The following is a 17,242-nucleotide window of genomic DNA, read 5'->3' as shown; positions in this document are numbered from 1 at the left end:
TATATATAATTGAAAGGTTTTCTTCATTATATATATATATATATATATATATATATATATATATATATATATATATATATATATATATATATATATATATATATATAAGGTTTTCTTTGCTATTTCCCTCATATTGTAGATGTTTCTTTTTATATTTATTTATTTATTATTAAAAATAAATGGTACACTTCTTTTTCAACTGTTCACATATCTATGTTTTTCCAATTTCGACACAATAACTACTTTGTCAATAAAGTACTTTATTAACTGTTTTCTTTGTTGGCAAGGGAATAAATGATTAAATATTTAATGCATATGAATCAGGCTGAATATAATCGTGAATGTATTTGAGAGAAAATATTATGCAAATTTCATATTTTTTATTTTCTACTGTTTGGATCAATCATCAAATCTGTAATAAAAAAATTATATAATCATAATTATTTGTCAATATTTTAATTTAAAATTTATAAATACTTGTGTGCTGCATGCCTATTAATTAAAATCATAATTTACAAAATTTTGATATTATTATAAACTTTTAATATATTTGTCAATAGTTTTATTAATTTAAACATATATATATATATATATATATATATATATATATATATATATATATATATATATATATATTAAAAGGATTATTAAACAAGCATGTTTTTTTCTACACCTAAAAAATGTATGTTAGCAAAGAAAATAATCCTGTACTTATAAACATATAATTATTTGAATATATATGAAGAGATATGTTAATAATACACTATCTACCATATTATTTTGAATGCACACTTTGTTAATTACTTGTTGGGATTTAATGAAAATCCAAAAATTTTGAAGTATTTTTAGTTTTATTTAATGATTTTTCATTTTCATATTATAAATTTTAATAAATTTCAACCAATAATAAAATACTAAAAAATATTTAAAAATTACTTCTTATTTTTTTAGTATAGAATAAATTTCTCCATCAAAGAATTTAAAAGTGCATATTATAGTGCAGTTCTTGTCTCCCTTGTCAAAGATTGTCACGTCAACTAATGAGTCCACAGTCAACGCCCTTCCTCGGCTAAAAATTTCGACGACGACCATGCTTCGCCGAAGAAGGAAAGAAAAGAAGGGGAAATTGACGTTAATGAGAGGAAATTACATCAATCAGGTTGTTTAAATTTATTTCTTGAAAAAAGGTATTTATAAATATTTTTAATGTATTTGTTTGAATTAATTTTGATTGAAAAAATTATTTTCTATTTAGTTTGAGAAATAAATTTTATATGTTTATTAAAAAAACATTTTTTTTAAAAATATTTATTTTAAAATTGATTTTTAAGTTTAAACAAAATTAGCCCTAATTAATCCTCTGTTAAACATATGCAGCGGAAAATGATTTGGGACAAATTGGATTTGGACATAGATCAATTAATTTTCATTCAATCATTCACGTGTTGAAGTGAACGCCAAAATTGACTAAAATTAATTAATTTCCAAAGTCGTTGCCAGTAATTATTTATGGAAAATGTTGATTAGTACGAAATACACAAAGGCTATTTTCGTAAGAAGACTATTTTTTGTCAACAAAAATCACTATATCTTTTTTAATATTTAGTTTATAATTATTTTTAAAAATATAACAACATATAACTGATTATGGTCCACGCAATGTCATCATATCTTCATTGACAAGGGACGGATCCAGAGATTTACTATACAGGTGATTAATTTTTTTTCATCTACAATTATTTAAATGTTTATTTTTTCTTAAAGAATTATTTTTATAAAATATTTACTTATTCTATACATAAACTAAAACTGATTTTTATTTCAAATGACAAAAATAGAAAAAAGTAACAAATATTTCTATCACTGATTTTTATTTTATTTTAAACAATAAAAACTCTTTAATTATCGGAATATTGATTGTTTTAAAAGAAAGGAAATATCTGATAGTTATTTATTTAAAAATTATTGAATAATATAATAATTTTTTTAATAAAAATCTATTAAATTATTGAGAAGTTTATACAGATACTTTATCTATTTATTAATTTGTTTATTACTTTTCAATTTATTAAAATAATAGTAGTAAATGAAACAAATTAATAAATGGGATGGATTTTATTTGAAATTTATCAAATGGGGTGATTTTTTTAATTAATTTCTAAATGGGAATAAGTTGTAGAGATCCCACAACTCTAAATTAAGAAGTCATAAATAATTTATGACTTATATTTTTTTATTTTTTTTAATGAAGTCATAAAAAATTTCACACAACTTATGTAATTTTATTTTATAAATTTTTTAATGTAAAGTCATAAATTTTTAATGACTTCAAAGTGGTGCAACTTTCTTTTTATTTAATTTTTAATTAAATTTCCAACTATTCACTTCTCTATTTTTGTCTTAATATTTTCTATACATTTTGTTATTGATATTAACAAATAATATTAATGATATTTATCTAATAATATTAAATTCATTTTTAATATTTTTTATTTTTACATTTATCAATTAGGTAAACTAATAATTTCATGTGATTTGATAGTATTATTAATTAATTTTATTTCATAAAATTATTTAACATTAGTGACAGAAAATAATTTACTTATAAAAATAATTGTTAAAATAAAACAACATAATAATATATTAATATAAATTGAACAATACAAATTAACCACAAATATAAAATTGAAAAGTAGATACAATATTAGGTGTTAACTTGTTTGTATAAACAATTATTACGATTATGCCTTTTAGTTCTACACAAAGAACATTTCTTGAACTTATTTGGAACTAGTTTGTTCATTTCATTATGTACACAACTAGTGATTGGCCTTCCCGATGTGTTTTGTCATTTCCAAGGATCAAGCATAAAATATAGACCCAAACATTGAGATCATTTTTCTTCTCTTCCAAGAGAATGAAACTGATGCTGATAAACTTTATAAATATTTTTCAACTTGTGTGTAGGATCAACAAAATCATCGCATTTTAAATTGTAAGAGACACGTGCTACAATTGCATTGCCCACAATCACACCACCATTCAAAGTGTTTGAAATTTTGCACAATCACACCACCATTCTCTCAATTTGACAATATATGTCATTGCTAGTCGCCCAAGTTCATTATTTGCAATCTCCTAAACCTCAAACTCCCCTGCCTCCTTAGATGTACATTCCAATGTAATGCGAGCTAGCAATGTATCGATTTCTTGTATCATGACATATACCTCTTTGGAGTACCTATGTCTCGTCTTTATCGTATTCATGATTTTCATCCCATTAATAACAAAGAAATCATTTATTTCATTAAATGTTTCCTTGACTAAGACAGTAATAAATAATACTCGAACTCCTTTCAAAACTAAATTCATACATTAGAGAAGGTTAAAACAAAAACAGTATCTATAACAAAAATATAGAAAATATTAAAACAAAAACTATTTAAAAAAATAGAGAAGTCGTAGAATTAAAAACGACTTTAAAGTCGTTGGAAATTTTGTTAAAAATTTTAAAAAATGTTGCATCACTTTGAAGTCATTAGAAATTTACAACTTTACTTTAAATTCTTTAAAAAATAAAATCATAAAATTTTTATGACTACACTAAACAAAATAAAAAAGCAGTAAAATGTGTTATGACTTCTAACTTTAAATTTGTGGGAATCCCTATTTGGGGATAAATTCAAAATTCACCCTCATTTGACAGGTTCCAAATAAAATTGTCCCCTTTTGGACAAAAGGCCCTAGTCTCTCAAACCGACCACACATAAAGCTATAAGGATAATGCCGCAACTTCTTAAGCTCCTAGCCTTAACTTTGATATGGTGGAGTAGTAATATTGTTGAATATTTTTTTTTTGCAGCTGACATATTGGGAGCAACTGAGTTGAAAGGTCCAGTTAGCTTCGAGTATAAAGATTTGAAAGCTGGAACAAAAAATTTCAGTGCTGACAATAAACCTTGAGAAGGAAGTTTTGGCACTGTATACAAGAAAAACTTTTGTTGTATTTTTCAATATTATGATGGAAAGCATGCTCAAAAGACAATGAGTTTGTGTGAGTGTTTTTTTTTTTTAAAAGCAGTCGATTATCATAAACAAAAGAAATACTTTAAAGTGAAACAGAGAAAAACACTTTCATTGGTCAATCATACATACTATTATACAGGGTACTCTGAAAAATGGAAAAGTTGTTGCTGTCAAGAAACTAGTGTTGGGGAAATCAAGAAAAATGGAGGATGATTTTGAAAGTGAAGTGAAGCTTATAAGTAATGTTCATCATCGAAATCTCGTTAGACTTCTTGGTTGTTGCAGCAAAGGCCAAGAGAGAATTATAGTTTATTAATACATGGCAAATAGCAGCCTTGACAAATTCTTATTTGGTAACTCATGTCAACCATTAATGGAATCATTTTCTTGAATCTTCATTGCTTTTTCTTATCTTCTCCACAATCTTACGTATATATCTAAACTTGGGAAACAGGTGAGAAAAAGGGTTCCCTCAATTGGAAACAACGCTATGATATAAACTTTGGGCACGGCAAGAGGACTAGCATATCTACATGAGGGGTTCCACGTGTCCATCATTCATAGAGATATAAAGACCGGTAATATCCTTCTGGATGATGATCTCCAGCCCAAAATAGCTGATTTTGAGTTGGCAAGGCTTTTGCCAAGGGATCGTTCTCATCTTAGCACAAAATTTGCAGGAACATTGTAAGTAAAAAAAAAATAAATTGCATGCAATCACATGAATTTCTTGACATTTATTTGAGTATTAAGTTGTAGCAAAAGAGACAAATTAATTAATAAAAACTTATTTGGGAAAAATGCAACAGGGTAACAAGTGTTGTTAATTTTTTAACTATGACTATATACTATACTTATCAGGAGATACACAGCACCTGAGTATGCAATGCAAGGTCAATTATCAGAGAAGGCTGATACCTACAGTTACGGTATTGTGGTTCTAGAAATCATAAGTGGTCAAAAGAGTACCAATGTGAAGGTTGATGATGAGGGTCGCGAGTACCTTCTTCAACAAGTAAGCAAGTTGCTATAACTAGGAACTGTCTGTTTTCTCATGATATTTTACTATATTATCGAGTATGAGACATATAATTTTCACTTAACAGGCATGGAAATTGTATGAGAGAGGCATGCAGTTGGAGCTTGTGGACAAGGACATAGACCTTGATGAATATGATGCAGAAGAAATGAATTTTTTTTACAGAAATTGCTTTATTATGCACTGAAGCGTCGGCTGCAACGAGTCTAACAATGTCTGAATTAATAGTTCTACTAAAAAACAAGAGCTTAGTGGAGCACCTACGACCAACTATGCCTGTGTTTGTTGAAACAAATACGATGAATTAGGAAGGCAGCTCTCCTGGTACATCTAATTCTACTATCTCCATTTCCGTTGGCCAGATGATATATTATTGGATCAATGTGGTTAAGGGACTTGATGAACTAGATAAAGATTGCTTTTGATTCCAGTTATTTATCAATCGTTCAAAGTAGGGACTACTGTGTGGTGGTGTTGATTTATTAGTAGAGGATAAAAAATTATTTATGAACTTTTCTGGATTATGTAATATTTTTCGTAAATAAATTAAAAAGACTTTTTAGTATAAATAAATAAATAAATTTTTAGAAAATGGAAAGATTTTTATAATTAAATAAATAAAGAAAAAATAGTTGTAATAAAATAATGCTTTGAAAAAAAATAATATATATATATATATATATATATATATATATATATATATATATATATATATATATATATATTTGATTTATTCATTTGATAAAAAAATAAAATAGAATTCATTTTTATAAAAAAAATAGAGTAAATAATAAGTTGTGTATCTAGGTATAAGTAGCGATATGTTAGGTCAGTTCTTATTATGCCTCATCTTCTTCTCATTTTCGTCTTTCTCTCTTCTCTTCCCAAAATTCTTTTTTTTCCGTAAATCATCAAATATGTCTTAGAAAAATAATAATCTCAGATTCATTCACCGTTGGATCATTGTGAAATTTAACCATCAGGTTTGTAACTCAATTCTGAGTCTTTTCACCGTTGGAAATTTCGAAATCATGTCGGAGCTGAGAGAAATACACTTCGCATTGTAGTCTTTTACCTAGAGTTGTCTTGGTAAAACTATGATCCCGGACTCGTTAACCGTTAGATTGTTGTGAAATTTTTATATGTGGTTAGCTATTTAATTGCACACACCGTCACCGTTGGGATTTGTGAGATAATATTCCTGGAGGGAGAAAAAGAAATCACACAAAAACAGTACAAATAGAGGCTTCAATCCCTTCTCATTCTCTCTAACATTTGGAAACCCTATCAGGACAACCAGAGGAAAAACTTAAGAAATTTTAGGAAATTGCTAGAGATGTCACTATTGCTACTGGAACGTGAGCCCGCTTAGAAGTAAGGGATGAATTTATCGCAAGTGAGATTAGAATGAACATGTGTAGGGATCCTTGAGGATTAAATTGGGGTTTATTTTGAAATGTTTATTGAATTTTTTCCTTTATGATTATAAATACAATATTGTTGTGTTCTACGTATCAATTGATGTTCTGATGAGAATTGATTAATAAACTTAGTGCTCTTGATGTTTTTGTGTTTTGACCAATGATTTTGATTAATTGATTTTGATATAATTGTGAGAAACTATTTGAGGGATTTTACTCCCCATGTTGTGATAAATCTTTTGTATAAATTTTTATGTTGAGATTATGAAATGATGATTCAAATTGTGAGTACGTGATAAATTGAACATGTGATAAATGATGAAATACATGTATATTGAGATGAGATGTGTGTATTGAGTTGTGAGCTATAAATTGTGCAGTCACACAATTGTAAGACCCTTTAAGGGCGACGAGTATTGTGATGAAATCCACTATGGGAACTCAACGAGTAAAAATGATTTTGAAAACAATTGAGTAATTGTGTGTATTGCATAGTTCATAGGTAAAGTATATATGATTCATGAGGTGTGATAACGTGTTAAATTGATATTATACCATTGTGATTGAGATCGAGTGTATGTGATAAATTGAGTATGTATGTACATTGAGATGTTGTATGCATTGAGTTGTGAACTATGAATTGTACAATTGCACGACTATACGACCTTTTAAAGGCGACGAGTCAATACTAAGTTCCTTTAAGGGCGACAAGTTAATGTTAAGTCTCTTTAAGAGCGATGAGTTAATGCTAAGTCCCTTTAAAGGCGACGAGTTAATGTTAAGTCCCTTTAAGGGTGACGAGTTAATGCTAAGTCCCTTTAAGGACGACGAGTTAATGCTAAGACCCTTTAAGGACGACAAGATAGATTATTTTGAGAACAATTGAGGAGTCGTGTGTTTTGTACAGTTCATAGATAGAGTCTGTGTGCTAAAATGTTTTCTGGGTTGGACCTGAATCAGGAGGGAGAGACCCTGACAGACTCTTCGGAGTGTAGGCCTTGGGGGTCATCCAGTTTGAGTGCTCCTTTAAACCTATATTGATCTCATATGGTTGGAGCATTCTCGCAAAACACCATGACCCTGACTGGTCTCCTTATGATCTTACCTAGTGAGAGTGACTTAACTTGCTAGTGTGTGATTTGTCTTGTCAAATACTCCTAGGCGCTCGACGTGATTTTTCACTGATATGGTACCACATTACATATATGATTGAGTCTTAATGTATATGTTGCATAATGCTTGTATATTGATCGATATTGATTGACTTGATGACATTGTGTTTTGATCCTTTAGTACGTGAATGTTGTGAAAATGAATGAAATGTGTTGTGTGATGATGTGATGTTGAATGACAAAGTGGTGAAATGATGTGAGCTATGTTTAAGTAAGTTTTATTTTATTTTTATGATATTTATACCTACATGTTGTATCGTTAGTCTTCATTAGTTATGAATGTGATAACTCACTCCCAGTGTGTTATTTGTGTTTGGATCCTGTGATGATTTCGAACCTTGTGTTCGTGGGAGCACATCATGTTAGAAGACACGGGAACACAATGTTTTGCTAGGATGTGACATTAGGATATATGTTCTATATTAATTGTATGGAGTTTTGGATGACTTTGTTTTAAGTCAAAGTGAATTTATTATTTATTTAGACAAGTTTTATTATGATGTTAAAAAGGTGAATGTGAGCCTTTTATTCTTTTGAAAGACTTGTATTTAAAAAAAATGTTTCAAATATTTTTAATTAATATTTAAATTTTTATTCTTTTTAAAAAAAATCTTATAAAAAATTCTAAAATAATGTCTTATAGAAAGGAATGGTGAAAGTATTAGAAATGATATCTATACTTCAAATATCTTACTTTGTATCCCGTGAACTTGTCTCAACTTTAACAAAAAAATAACTATGTAGATACAGTTATTATCCAATTATTTTGAACGGGACAGGTATATAACTTATTCTTACTTGTAACTGTACTCACTTCATTACATTTTTTTTACAATTTTTTGTTTATATATATATATATATATATATATATATATATATATATATATATATATATATATATATATATTATAATTTTTAAAATATAATTTTTTTAATCCTCCAGTTGATAGGGTAAGACACACTGATTAATTCAAAATTTGATATGAAAGCAAGTAAAATCAAACTAAGAGTAAGAATTATTTCCGATAATGATGAAATATAAATTAATTAATTTTATACTTAAATAATTCAATAATAATAATAATAATTAAACAAATTTAAATTTATAAACTTAACTAAAATTTAATTTAATTCTTAATTTTTTATTTGTAATTCCTTGTTACTTAATAATTTTTATATATTGTTTGAATTAAAATATCACTAATGAATTAATATATAATTTATTTAAAAATATAAAAATAAATTAAATTTTTAGAAAACTGTATGATGCCTTTACTCTCATGTTTACTCAAATCCAATAAAATCCGACTTGAGATAGAGATTAAATTTTAAATCCCACCCGAACCTACTTGTCTTTTGTGGGAACGGAAACTGGGAAACCTCTCAGACTCGCTCTATTTTAATATGGAGTCTTCTATCCCTAAACACAAGTCCACTCATGTTGTTTCATTTTTCTATCCTATCTTAAAGAGTAGGACCCGGCAACGACTATTTCAACTTGCAAGTTATATATATATATATATATATATATATATGATCTTTTCTTAAAAAGAAAAAAATATATAAAATCAGTATACTTTTTACAAATATTTTTGATATATATATATATGTGTGTGTGTCAGTGTGAAAATATGCATTCATGGCAAATTGAGACCAATTCTCTAAATCATTTTTTTATTTTTATGTGAAATCGTACCAAATTAATAAGATCATATATATATATATATATATATATATATATATATATATATATATATATATATATATATATATATATATATATATATATCTTTTCGAATCTAAAACCTCAGATATATTTGAGTTGACTCGTTTTTTTATTGTTTTTTTGGGCTCACTGTGATTGTATTTCTAGACGACGACAAAGACTCCTGGGACAAGGACAATATATATATGGAGGAAAGAAATAAATTACGTTACATAACCACATTAGTTAATCCTCTGTTAAACATACATAGAGGAAAGTCAACAAGGATTGAGACATAAATCAATTAGTTTTCGATCAATCATTCACATTGAAGTGAACACCAAAATTATATAATTATAGTATCTATATATATATGTATTATACGAAAATATAAAATAATAAAAACATCCTCCTCCTTGATATCGTGGACGTACACGACTCTTTGGTTCTCAGTCTTCTCTGAGACGTATTATACAAGTTATTAATATGTTATAATCAACATATATATAGTTAGCAATAATTGTATTTTAAATATGTGGTCAACAATTTGCATCTCCAAATTTGTAGGTACAAAAAAATATCTATTAAAAAAGATCATATCCCTTCACATACATAAAAGAAGACCAAGTCAAGACCATGGTAGGTCAATAAGCCTAAGTCCAAGAGTTCCTGATATATATATATATATATAGCAATACACTTTGTAACCATAGAATACCAAAACAAAACACTCTTCACTAAAACACTCTTCACTAGAAAAACAATACCAAAATACTAGAATCTCAAACCAAGCTACCACATACACACAAAGCTAAGAGATGATGCTGCAGCAACTTATTAAGCTCCTAGCCTTAAATTTGATATGGTGGAGCAGTATTAATGTTGAATATGCAGTTGCAGCCACACGTGACACACGTGTGATAAACTCTGGGTGCAGCCCAATCAACGCTACCAACACGGTTAGCTTCTTTGGGAATGTCAATGAGACATTCTCAGAGCTGAGAGGAGAAATTAGGAACCAAAGCAAGCACTTTGGCACATCATTGAACTCCAGAGGAGCTGTCAATGCATATACTATGTTTCAATGCAGAAACTATGTCTCCAGAAATGACTGTCTTGCTTGCTTCAACACTGCCTCCGCCCAAATCCGGGATATATGCAAAATAGCCAACGGTGCCAGAGTCATCTACAATGACTGCTTCCTCAGGTATACATACACACAAGAAAATTATTTAGATTGGTGAATTTGCATTAATGTTAATTTGGGTCTAACTAACTAATGCTCTTGGAGCATTGAGTAATAAATTTTAAAAAAATATTTTTATTGTGTAAATCATAGAAGTTTATACAATCAAATAGTCTGAAAATTATTATACTTCAGCATGATAATCTTGACTATATGATAATACAAATACTTAGTTTCACTCTTTTTGTCTCTAACTACTTGTAAGGTGATCTTACGTAAATGAACTATTATATTATCAATAATTTTATATAAAATATGACTTTCATCGATACACTTTATAACTATATTAAGTTATAATTATAACTAGTATTTTAGCTTGTCAATTAGATAGAATAAATGACTATTTTATATATTTTATAATAAATAAATATTTTTAAATATATAAATTATGTTATAATTAAAATTTATAATAAATAAGTATTTGTGAACATATAAATTACATTTTAAATTGATGATAAATAATTTATATTGTGATATATTATTATTTTTAACTATTGATTATTTTTAAAAAAAATAAGTTTTAATTAAAGATATTAAAAGCATAAGAACGTACATCACACACATGTTAAGATTCTTTTTTAAAAGCAAATATAGATTAATATTACTATGAAAGATAGAATTACATCTTGTACAAGATGTTAAGAGTCTATTTGCACTTTGAAGATAATATGTATTAATTTGAAATATTTTCTGATATTTAATTACAACTTGTTAAACTATTTGGCACATTGATATAAAAAGCAAAAGATGATATTTGATCTCTCTTTTTGTTACAATAAAATTAAAGAATGGATATAAAATAGAGGGAAAATGGAAGGAAAATTCTTTAATTTTAATTTAATATAATCTTTGTTATGTAAAAATATTAAATGAAATCTATGTAATCTATATATACAATCATTATCAGTTTATCAATATATATACAATGATTATCAATGAAACCACATAGTAATCAAAATTAAAATGATGATTATTTGTGAAAAATATAAAAATACTACTTACATATTTTGTCCATGATTCAGTCCTCGTATTTTTTCAATAAGTTTTGTATTAATTAATGTTATGTACTGTAAAATATTATAGTAAGGCAATTAATGTTAAGTATTTGACAATTTATTTTAAACTAATGCTGGATATTCTCAAAATGTTTGATAAGGTATGAGAGTGAGAGATTCTACCAACAGACCAACGAAATTGGTGGAGGGGTAACATGTGGGAACATCAGTTCAAATGCCACTAATTTAAAAGTAGTTGGACAACAAGCATTAATGGACCTTCAAACAGCAACACCTAAAATTAAAGGTTTCTATGCAGCTACTAAGACACAGGTGGAGGGTGGTAGTGCAATTTATGCCATTGCACAGTGTGTTGAAACTGCCTCCCCACAGAAATGTCTGGATTGCATGCAAGTTGGATACAACAACTTACAAAGTTGCCTTCCAAGCACAGATGGTACAGCATATGATGCTGGCTGTTTTATGAGATACTCCACCAAACCTTTCTTTGCTGATAATCAGACCATTGATATCAAACCCTATTTAAAAGAAGGTAGAATTACAATAAATCTTTTTTGTTAAACTTGTATTTGGATAAAAACTGTTAGGGTCATATATTTAATTTTCTTAAAACATTTCTGTTTTTATAAATAATTAGATACTGCACTATTGCAGGAGGTTCAAGCAAGAAGTGGGCTATTATTGGTGGTGTCGTAGGAGGTGTTGTTCTCCTCCTTGTGTTGTTTGCTTGGAGATTGTTTATTAAACAAAAGAGGGTTCCCAAAGGTAAGTAATTGTGATGTTAATTAGTTCATGGTTTGCATTTTTAATGCTTTTCAAATCGAAAAAAAAAAAATGATAGATAGTTCTACATTTGTTTTTTGCATTCAGTAACCTCGCAATGATAATTTCTTTATTTTGTTTCCTAATTTCTTTCATGATTATTTATTATTATTATGTGGCTAATAATTATTTCTTTTTTCGAAAGCTCTCCTAATATTTTTTTTTATTATAACTTATTTTAAATACAAAATTTGCTAATCTAAAAGTCATCTCTCATTTTTTATTTATTACAAAATCAAAAGTCGTGTGTTCCTTTGCAGCTGACATATTGGGAGCAACTGAGTTGAGAGGTCCAGTTAACTACAAGTATACAGATTTGAAAGCTGCAACAAAAAATTTCAGTGCTGACAATAAACTTGGAGAAGGAGGTTTTGGCGCTGTATACAAGGTAAATTTGTGTTTTATTTTTTCTATATATTGATGGAAAACATGTTCAAAGACACTGACGATTGTGCTAGTGTTTTTTTTTAAAAGCATTATCATATTTTATTTGACAAATTGTTTATGTTTACAAAAATTTACAAATTTATTATCTTATTTTACTTTTTTCTGTATACATTGGTAATAACAAAATCAAATTAGACTTGTCACTAATACACTTTTTTTATTATTAGTTAAAATTTATTTAAAATCAAATTTTTTATAAGACATTTTCTTATTATTTAATGAGTTTCTCTCCTGATTTTATAGTTTTCAATAAATTTTAATTTATTGTTTTCTAACTTCTTGTTCAAAATTAAAAAATGAGATAAAGTGAAAAATAAAAAAAAAATTGTAATTATTTAGAAAAACAGACCTTAACAACCTAGAAAGGAAATAATTTAAAGTGCAATATAGAAAAACACTTTCATTGGTCAATTAGTCATACATACTATTAAACAGGGTACTCTGAAAAATGGAAAAGTTGTTGCCGTCAAGAAACTAGTGTTGGGGAAATCAAGCAAGATGGAGGATGATTTTGAAGGTGAAGTGAAGCTTATAAGTAATGTTCATCATCGAAATCTCGTTAGACTTCTTGGTTGTTGCAGCAAAGGCCAAGAGAGAATTCTAGTTTATGAATACATGGCAAATAGCAGCCTTGACAAATTCTTATTTGGTAAATCATGTCAACCTTCAATGGAATCATTTCTTGAATCTTCATTGCTTTTTCTTCTCTTCTCCACAATCTTACGTATATATCTAAACTTGGGAAACAGGTGACAAAAAGGGTTCCCTCAATTGGAAACAACGCTATGATATAATTTTGGGAACAGCAAGGGGACTAGCATATCTACATGAGGAGTTCCATGTGTCCATCATTCATAGAGATATAAAGACTGGTAATATCCTCCTAGATGATGATCTCCAGCCCAAAATTGCTGATTTTGGGTTGGCAAGGCTTTTGCCAAGGGATCGTTCTCATCTTAGCACAAAATTTGCCGGAACATTGTAAGTAAACAAAATAATTGCATGCATTCACATGAATTTCTTGAAATTTATTTGAGTATCCAAGTTGTAGCAAAAGAGATAAATTGATTAATAAAAACTTATGTGTGAAAAATGTGACAATGCAATGAGTGTTGTTAATTTTTTTACTATATGACTGTATATTATACTTATCAGGGGATACACAGCACCTGAGTATGCAATGCAAGGTCAATTATCAGAGAAGGCTGATACCTACAGTTATGGTATTGTAGTTCTAGAAATCATAAGTGGTCAAAAGAGTACCAATGTGAAGATTGATGACGAGGGTCGTGAGTACCTTCTTCAACGGGTAAGCAAGTTGCTATACCTAAGTTGTTTGTTTTCTCAAGATATTTTACTATTTGATCGAGCATGAGACATTTGATTTTCACTTAACAGGCATGGAAACTGTATGAGAAAGGCATGCAGTTGGAGCTTGTGGACAAGGACATAGACCCTGATGAATATGATGCAGAAGAAGTGAAGAAAATCATTGAAATTGCTTTATTATGCACTCAAGCATCAGCTGCAACAAGGCCAACAATGTCTGAATTAGTAGTGCTACTCAAAAGCAAGAGCTTAGTGGAGCAACTGCGACCAACTATGCCTGTGTTTGTTGAAACAAATAAGATGAATGGGGAAGGCATCTCTGATGATCCATCTAATGCTACTATCTCCATTTCTGTTCTATCGGCCCGATGATTATTGGATCAATGGGGTAAAGGGTTTTGATGAACTGAATCAATAAAGTAACCAAATAAAATAGATAAAGATTGTTATTCATTTCAGTTGTTTATCAATCGCTCAAGTAGAGCATATGTTGCGAAGTAAGGACTACTATGGTGTCGTTGATTTGTTAGTAGAGTATATAATTAAGAATGTTTTGTCAATGTGTGATGCTACATATTTTCTAGTTTGATAGTTTCTTGTTTAAAACCAAAAAAGTATAGTGGAATGTTGAAGCACGTGTTTGTAACATCTTGGGTGTTGATGAAATCTGAGAGTCATCATCAGTGCAAAAAAGATGAACAAACAAGGAGCTTCTTTTGACATGCAGGCTTCCAGCATTAGGGATATATGAATAATCAAATACACACCAAAATGAAGGATATCCTAATGTAACATTGTGATTTATTAATTGTCGTATAAGTTATTTAATTTAATTACAAGGGAAATTAAATTAAATTAAAGTGCTTGAAATTAATTAATCAATGTGATTGGTGACTTGATTATGTGTTTCATGTGAGTTGGTGAGTTTTGGTGTGTTTGAGCCTAGAGGGATAGACTTTTGGTTTGTGAAAGGAGGGGTAGGTGTGCTTAGTAAAGCCTAGGTGTGAGAGGGAGACTTTCAAGAGTAATATAAACTATCTCCATTTATTATCATTAATTCACAAAAATATTTAAATTCAATCCCTTGAATGGGAAGAGACTAAATCCCTTAACTAAACTATCAATCCCTTGAATTAATTTAGTCAAGTAACTTGCTTGAAGAACAAAAGTTAAGAGATGACTACCAAGTCTTGCTCTATCCCTAGACAAAAAACTCATTAGATGTTCTTTCATATTTCTAAGTTCAAATGCATTTCTCAATGATCATTCTAACCACAAAATCAAGCAATGGATGATCAAGCCAAGACAAGCATTAAGCATAAAAAAGAACACTTAACAATGAACAATACACAAAGATTCATAACTTGAATGTAAGCATAAGGATGGGTTCAATTACATCAATCCCCACAAAGAATAAACATAACTACAAGAAGAGAAGAAGATGCAAAAAATGAACAAAAATTATACACAAAATAATGATAGTTGGTAGGAAAGCCATAGAAAACAAGTGAGAGTTTCTTAGCCACTCACAATGCCCTAGATAGCTCCCCAAAACCAAAAACTACTAAAAAAATCCCTTCAATTGGACATCTTATCCATTTGTTTCAACTTCACTAATGCCACATTATCAGCCTCATGCCCAACCTTAAGTCTTCCCACATCTAGCCTCACAAAAGGCATCAAGGGTGCAACACAAGTCTTCTCACACTAGGCCTAGCTCAGATTCCTAACGCCCGACCTCAGGTAGACAACAAGCAAAATAGACTTTCTACATTCTTAATCCCAGCCTCAAATCTCCCAAGCTCTGCCTCAGCAAATAAAGAGCACAATCATTACTATGAAAATAGGATTTAACATCGCCTGGTTAACATTGGTTTTGACGAAAACCAATGTTAACAAAAAGGTGGTGACATAATTGTAAATAAAATAAGTTCGTTAACATCGGTTTTCAAAAAACTGATGCTAGCATGGTTTCATTAACATCAGTTTTTTAAAAAAACAATGTTAAAGTAACTACGTTAACATCGGCTTTTTTAGAAACCGACATTGTTTTTCATATATATATATATATATATATATATATATATATATATATATATATATATATATATATATATATATGTTTTTCTCTCGCCCACTGTCACTCTCCTCACTCTCACCCTAACACTCTCACTTCCTCCGTGGGGCTGCAACTCATCCTCTCAACACATTCGCTCTCGCTCGTACTCGATATATTACTCCCACTCACACTCGCTCTCATTCTCAGTCTCCCACTCGTACTAGCTCTCGGTGTCAATGTCGGTCTCGATGACAAGGTATGTCTTTCTCTTACCTTTGGCAAATGGTGTTGCTTTGCGTTGTGCTTTGGGTGGTGTTGCTTAGTGTTGGCGAAGACGTTGTGGCATCATGGCCATGTGGTGGACGACATGAGGAAGAAAACACGGCATGAGGTCGTTGTGAGGTCGCCTTTTTTGTTATATAATATAAAAAATCATTATTGTAGACATTATATAACATCAATTTACTCTAATACAATAAAATGGTCTACTAATGAATTTTGTATTTTTTTTCTTGTTCTACACCATCATTTACGTTGGATAGAATATATAGCATGTACATTTATCTGCCTATTTCACTCACCGACAATCATATCTATTAACGGTAGTTCAAAAGATGAAAACATAGACAAGCTTGGTAGATGAAAAGCCTCTATCTAACGGTTAACCACAACAGAGTTACGCATCGACCCATTTCACTTGGTAAGAATCCTCATCCACTCTAGGTTAAAAATTTTGATCCTCTATCACAGACCCAAGATGATGTTAGGGTTTTTAACTTGAAGCAAAAAATTGATACTTTGAAAATATGAATATCATTCTTGGCTTTCAAAAATGGGTATATGCGCAGTGTCTTGCAACTCTGTGGCATGTAATAGACCAATCTCATATCTCTTGGTTTACTACTACTAAGTAGCATGCATATTTATTTTAAGTAGTTCTAGCTTTTAAGACAAAGGGTA

The 17,242-nt window shown here is 29.2% G+C and overlaps 1 protein-coding gene and 1 pseudogene across 1 annotated transcript; both read left to right on the top strand.

Annotated features, from left to right (window-relative positions):
• The first annotated feature begins 3,783 nt into the window (after window positions 1–3,783).
• On the top strand, window positions 3,784–5,373 carry LOC106796839 (probable LRR receptor-like serine/threonine-protein kinase At1g56140; annotated as a pseudogene).
• Window positions 5,374–10,061: 4,688 nt separating this feature from the next.
• LOC112997608 (cysteine-rich receptor-like protein kinase 2) lies at window positions 10,062–14,783 on the top strand. Its single transcript, XM_003553075.4, has 8 exons — window positions 10,062–10,570; window positions 11,766–12,157; window positions 12,280–12,390; window positions 12,708–12,835; window positions 13,330–13,543; window positions 13,644–13,875; window positions 14,050–14,203; window positions 14,293–14,783. Exons 1-8 carry the CDS (start codon window positions 10,182–10,184, stop codon window positions 14,593–14,595), a joined length of 1,923 nt encoding a protein of 640 aa, XP_003553123.1. The 5' UTR covers window positions 10,062–10,181; the 3' UTR covers window positions 14,596–14,783.
• The last annotated feature ends 2,459 nt before the right edge of the window (window positions 14,784–17,242 follow it).

The sequence above is a fragment of the Glycine max genome, chromosome 18 (assembly GCF_000004515.6).
Source record: "Glycine max cultivar Williams 82 chromosome 18, Glycine_max_v4.0, whole genome shotgun sequence".
In the NCBI taxonomy this organism is placed as follows: Eukaryota; Viridiplantae; Streptophyta; class Magnoliopsida; order Fabales; family Fabaceae; genus Glycine; species Glycine max.
The sequence above is the reverse complement of the archived record's forward strand: the minus strand, read 5'-3'. Positions and strand labels throughout refer to the sequence as shown.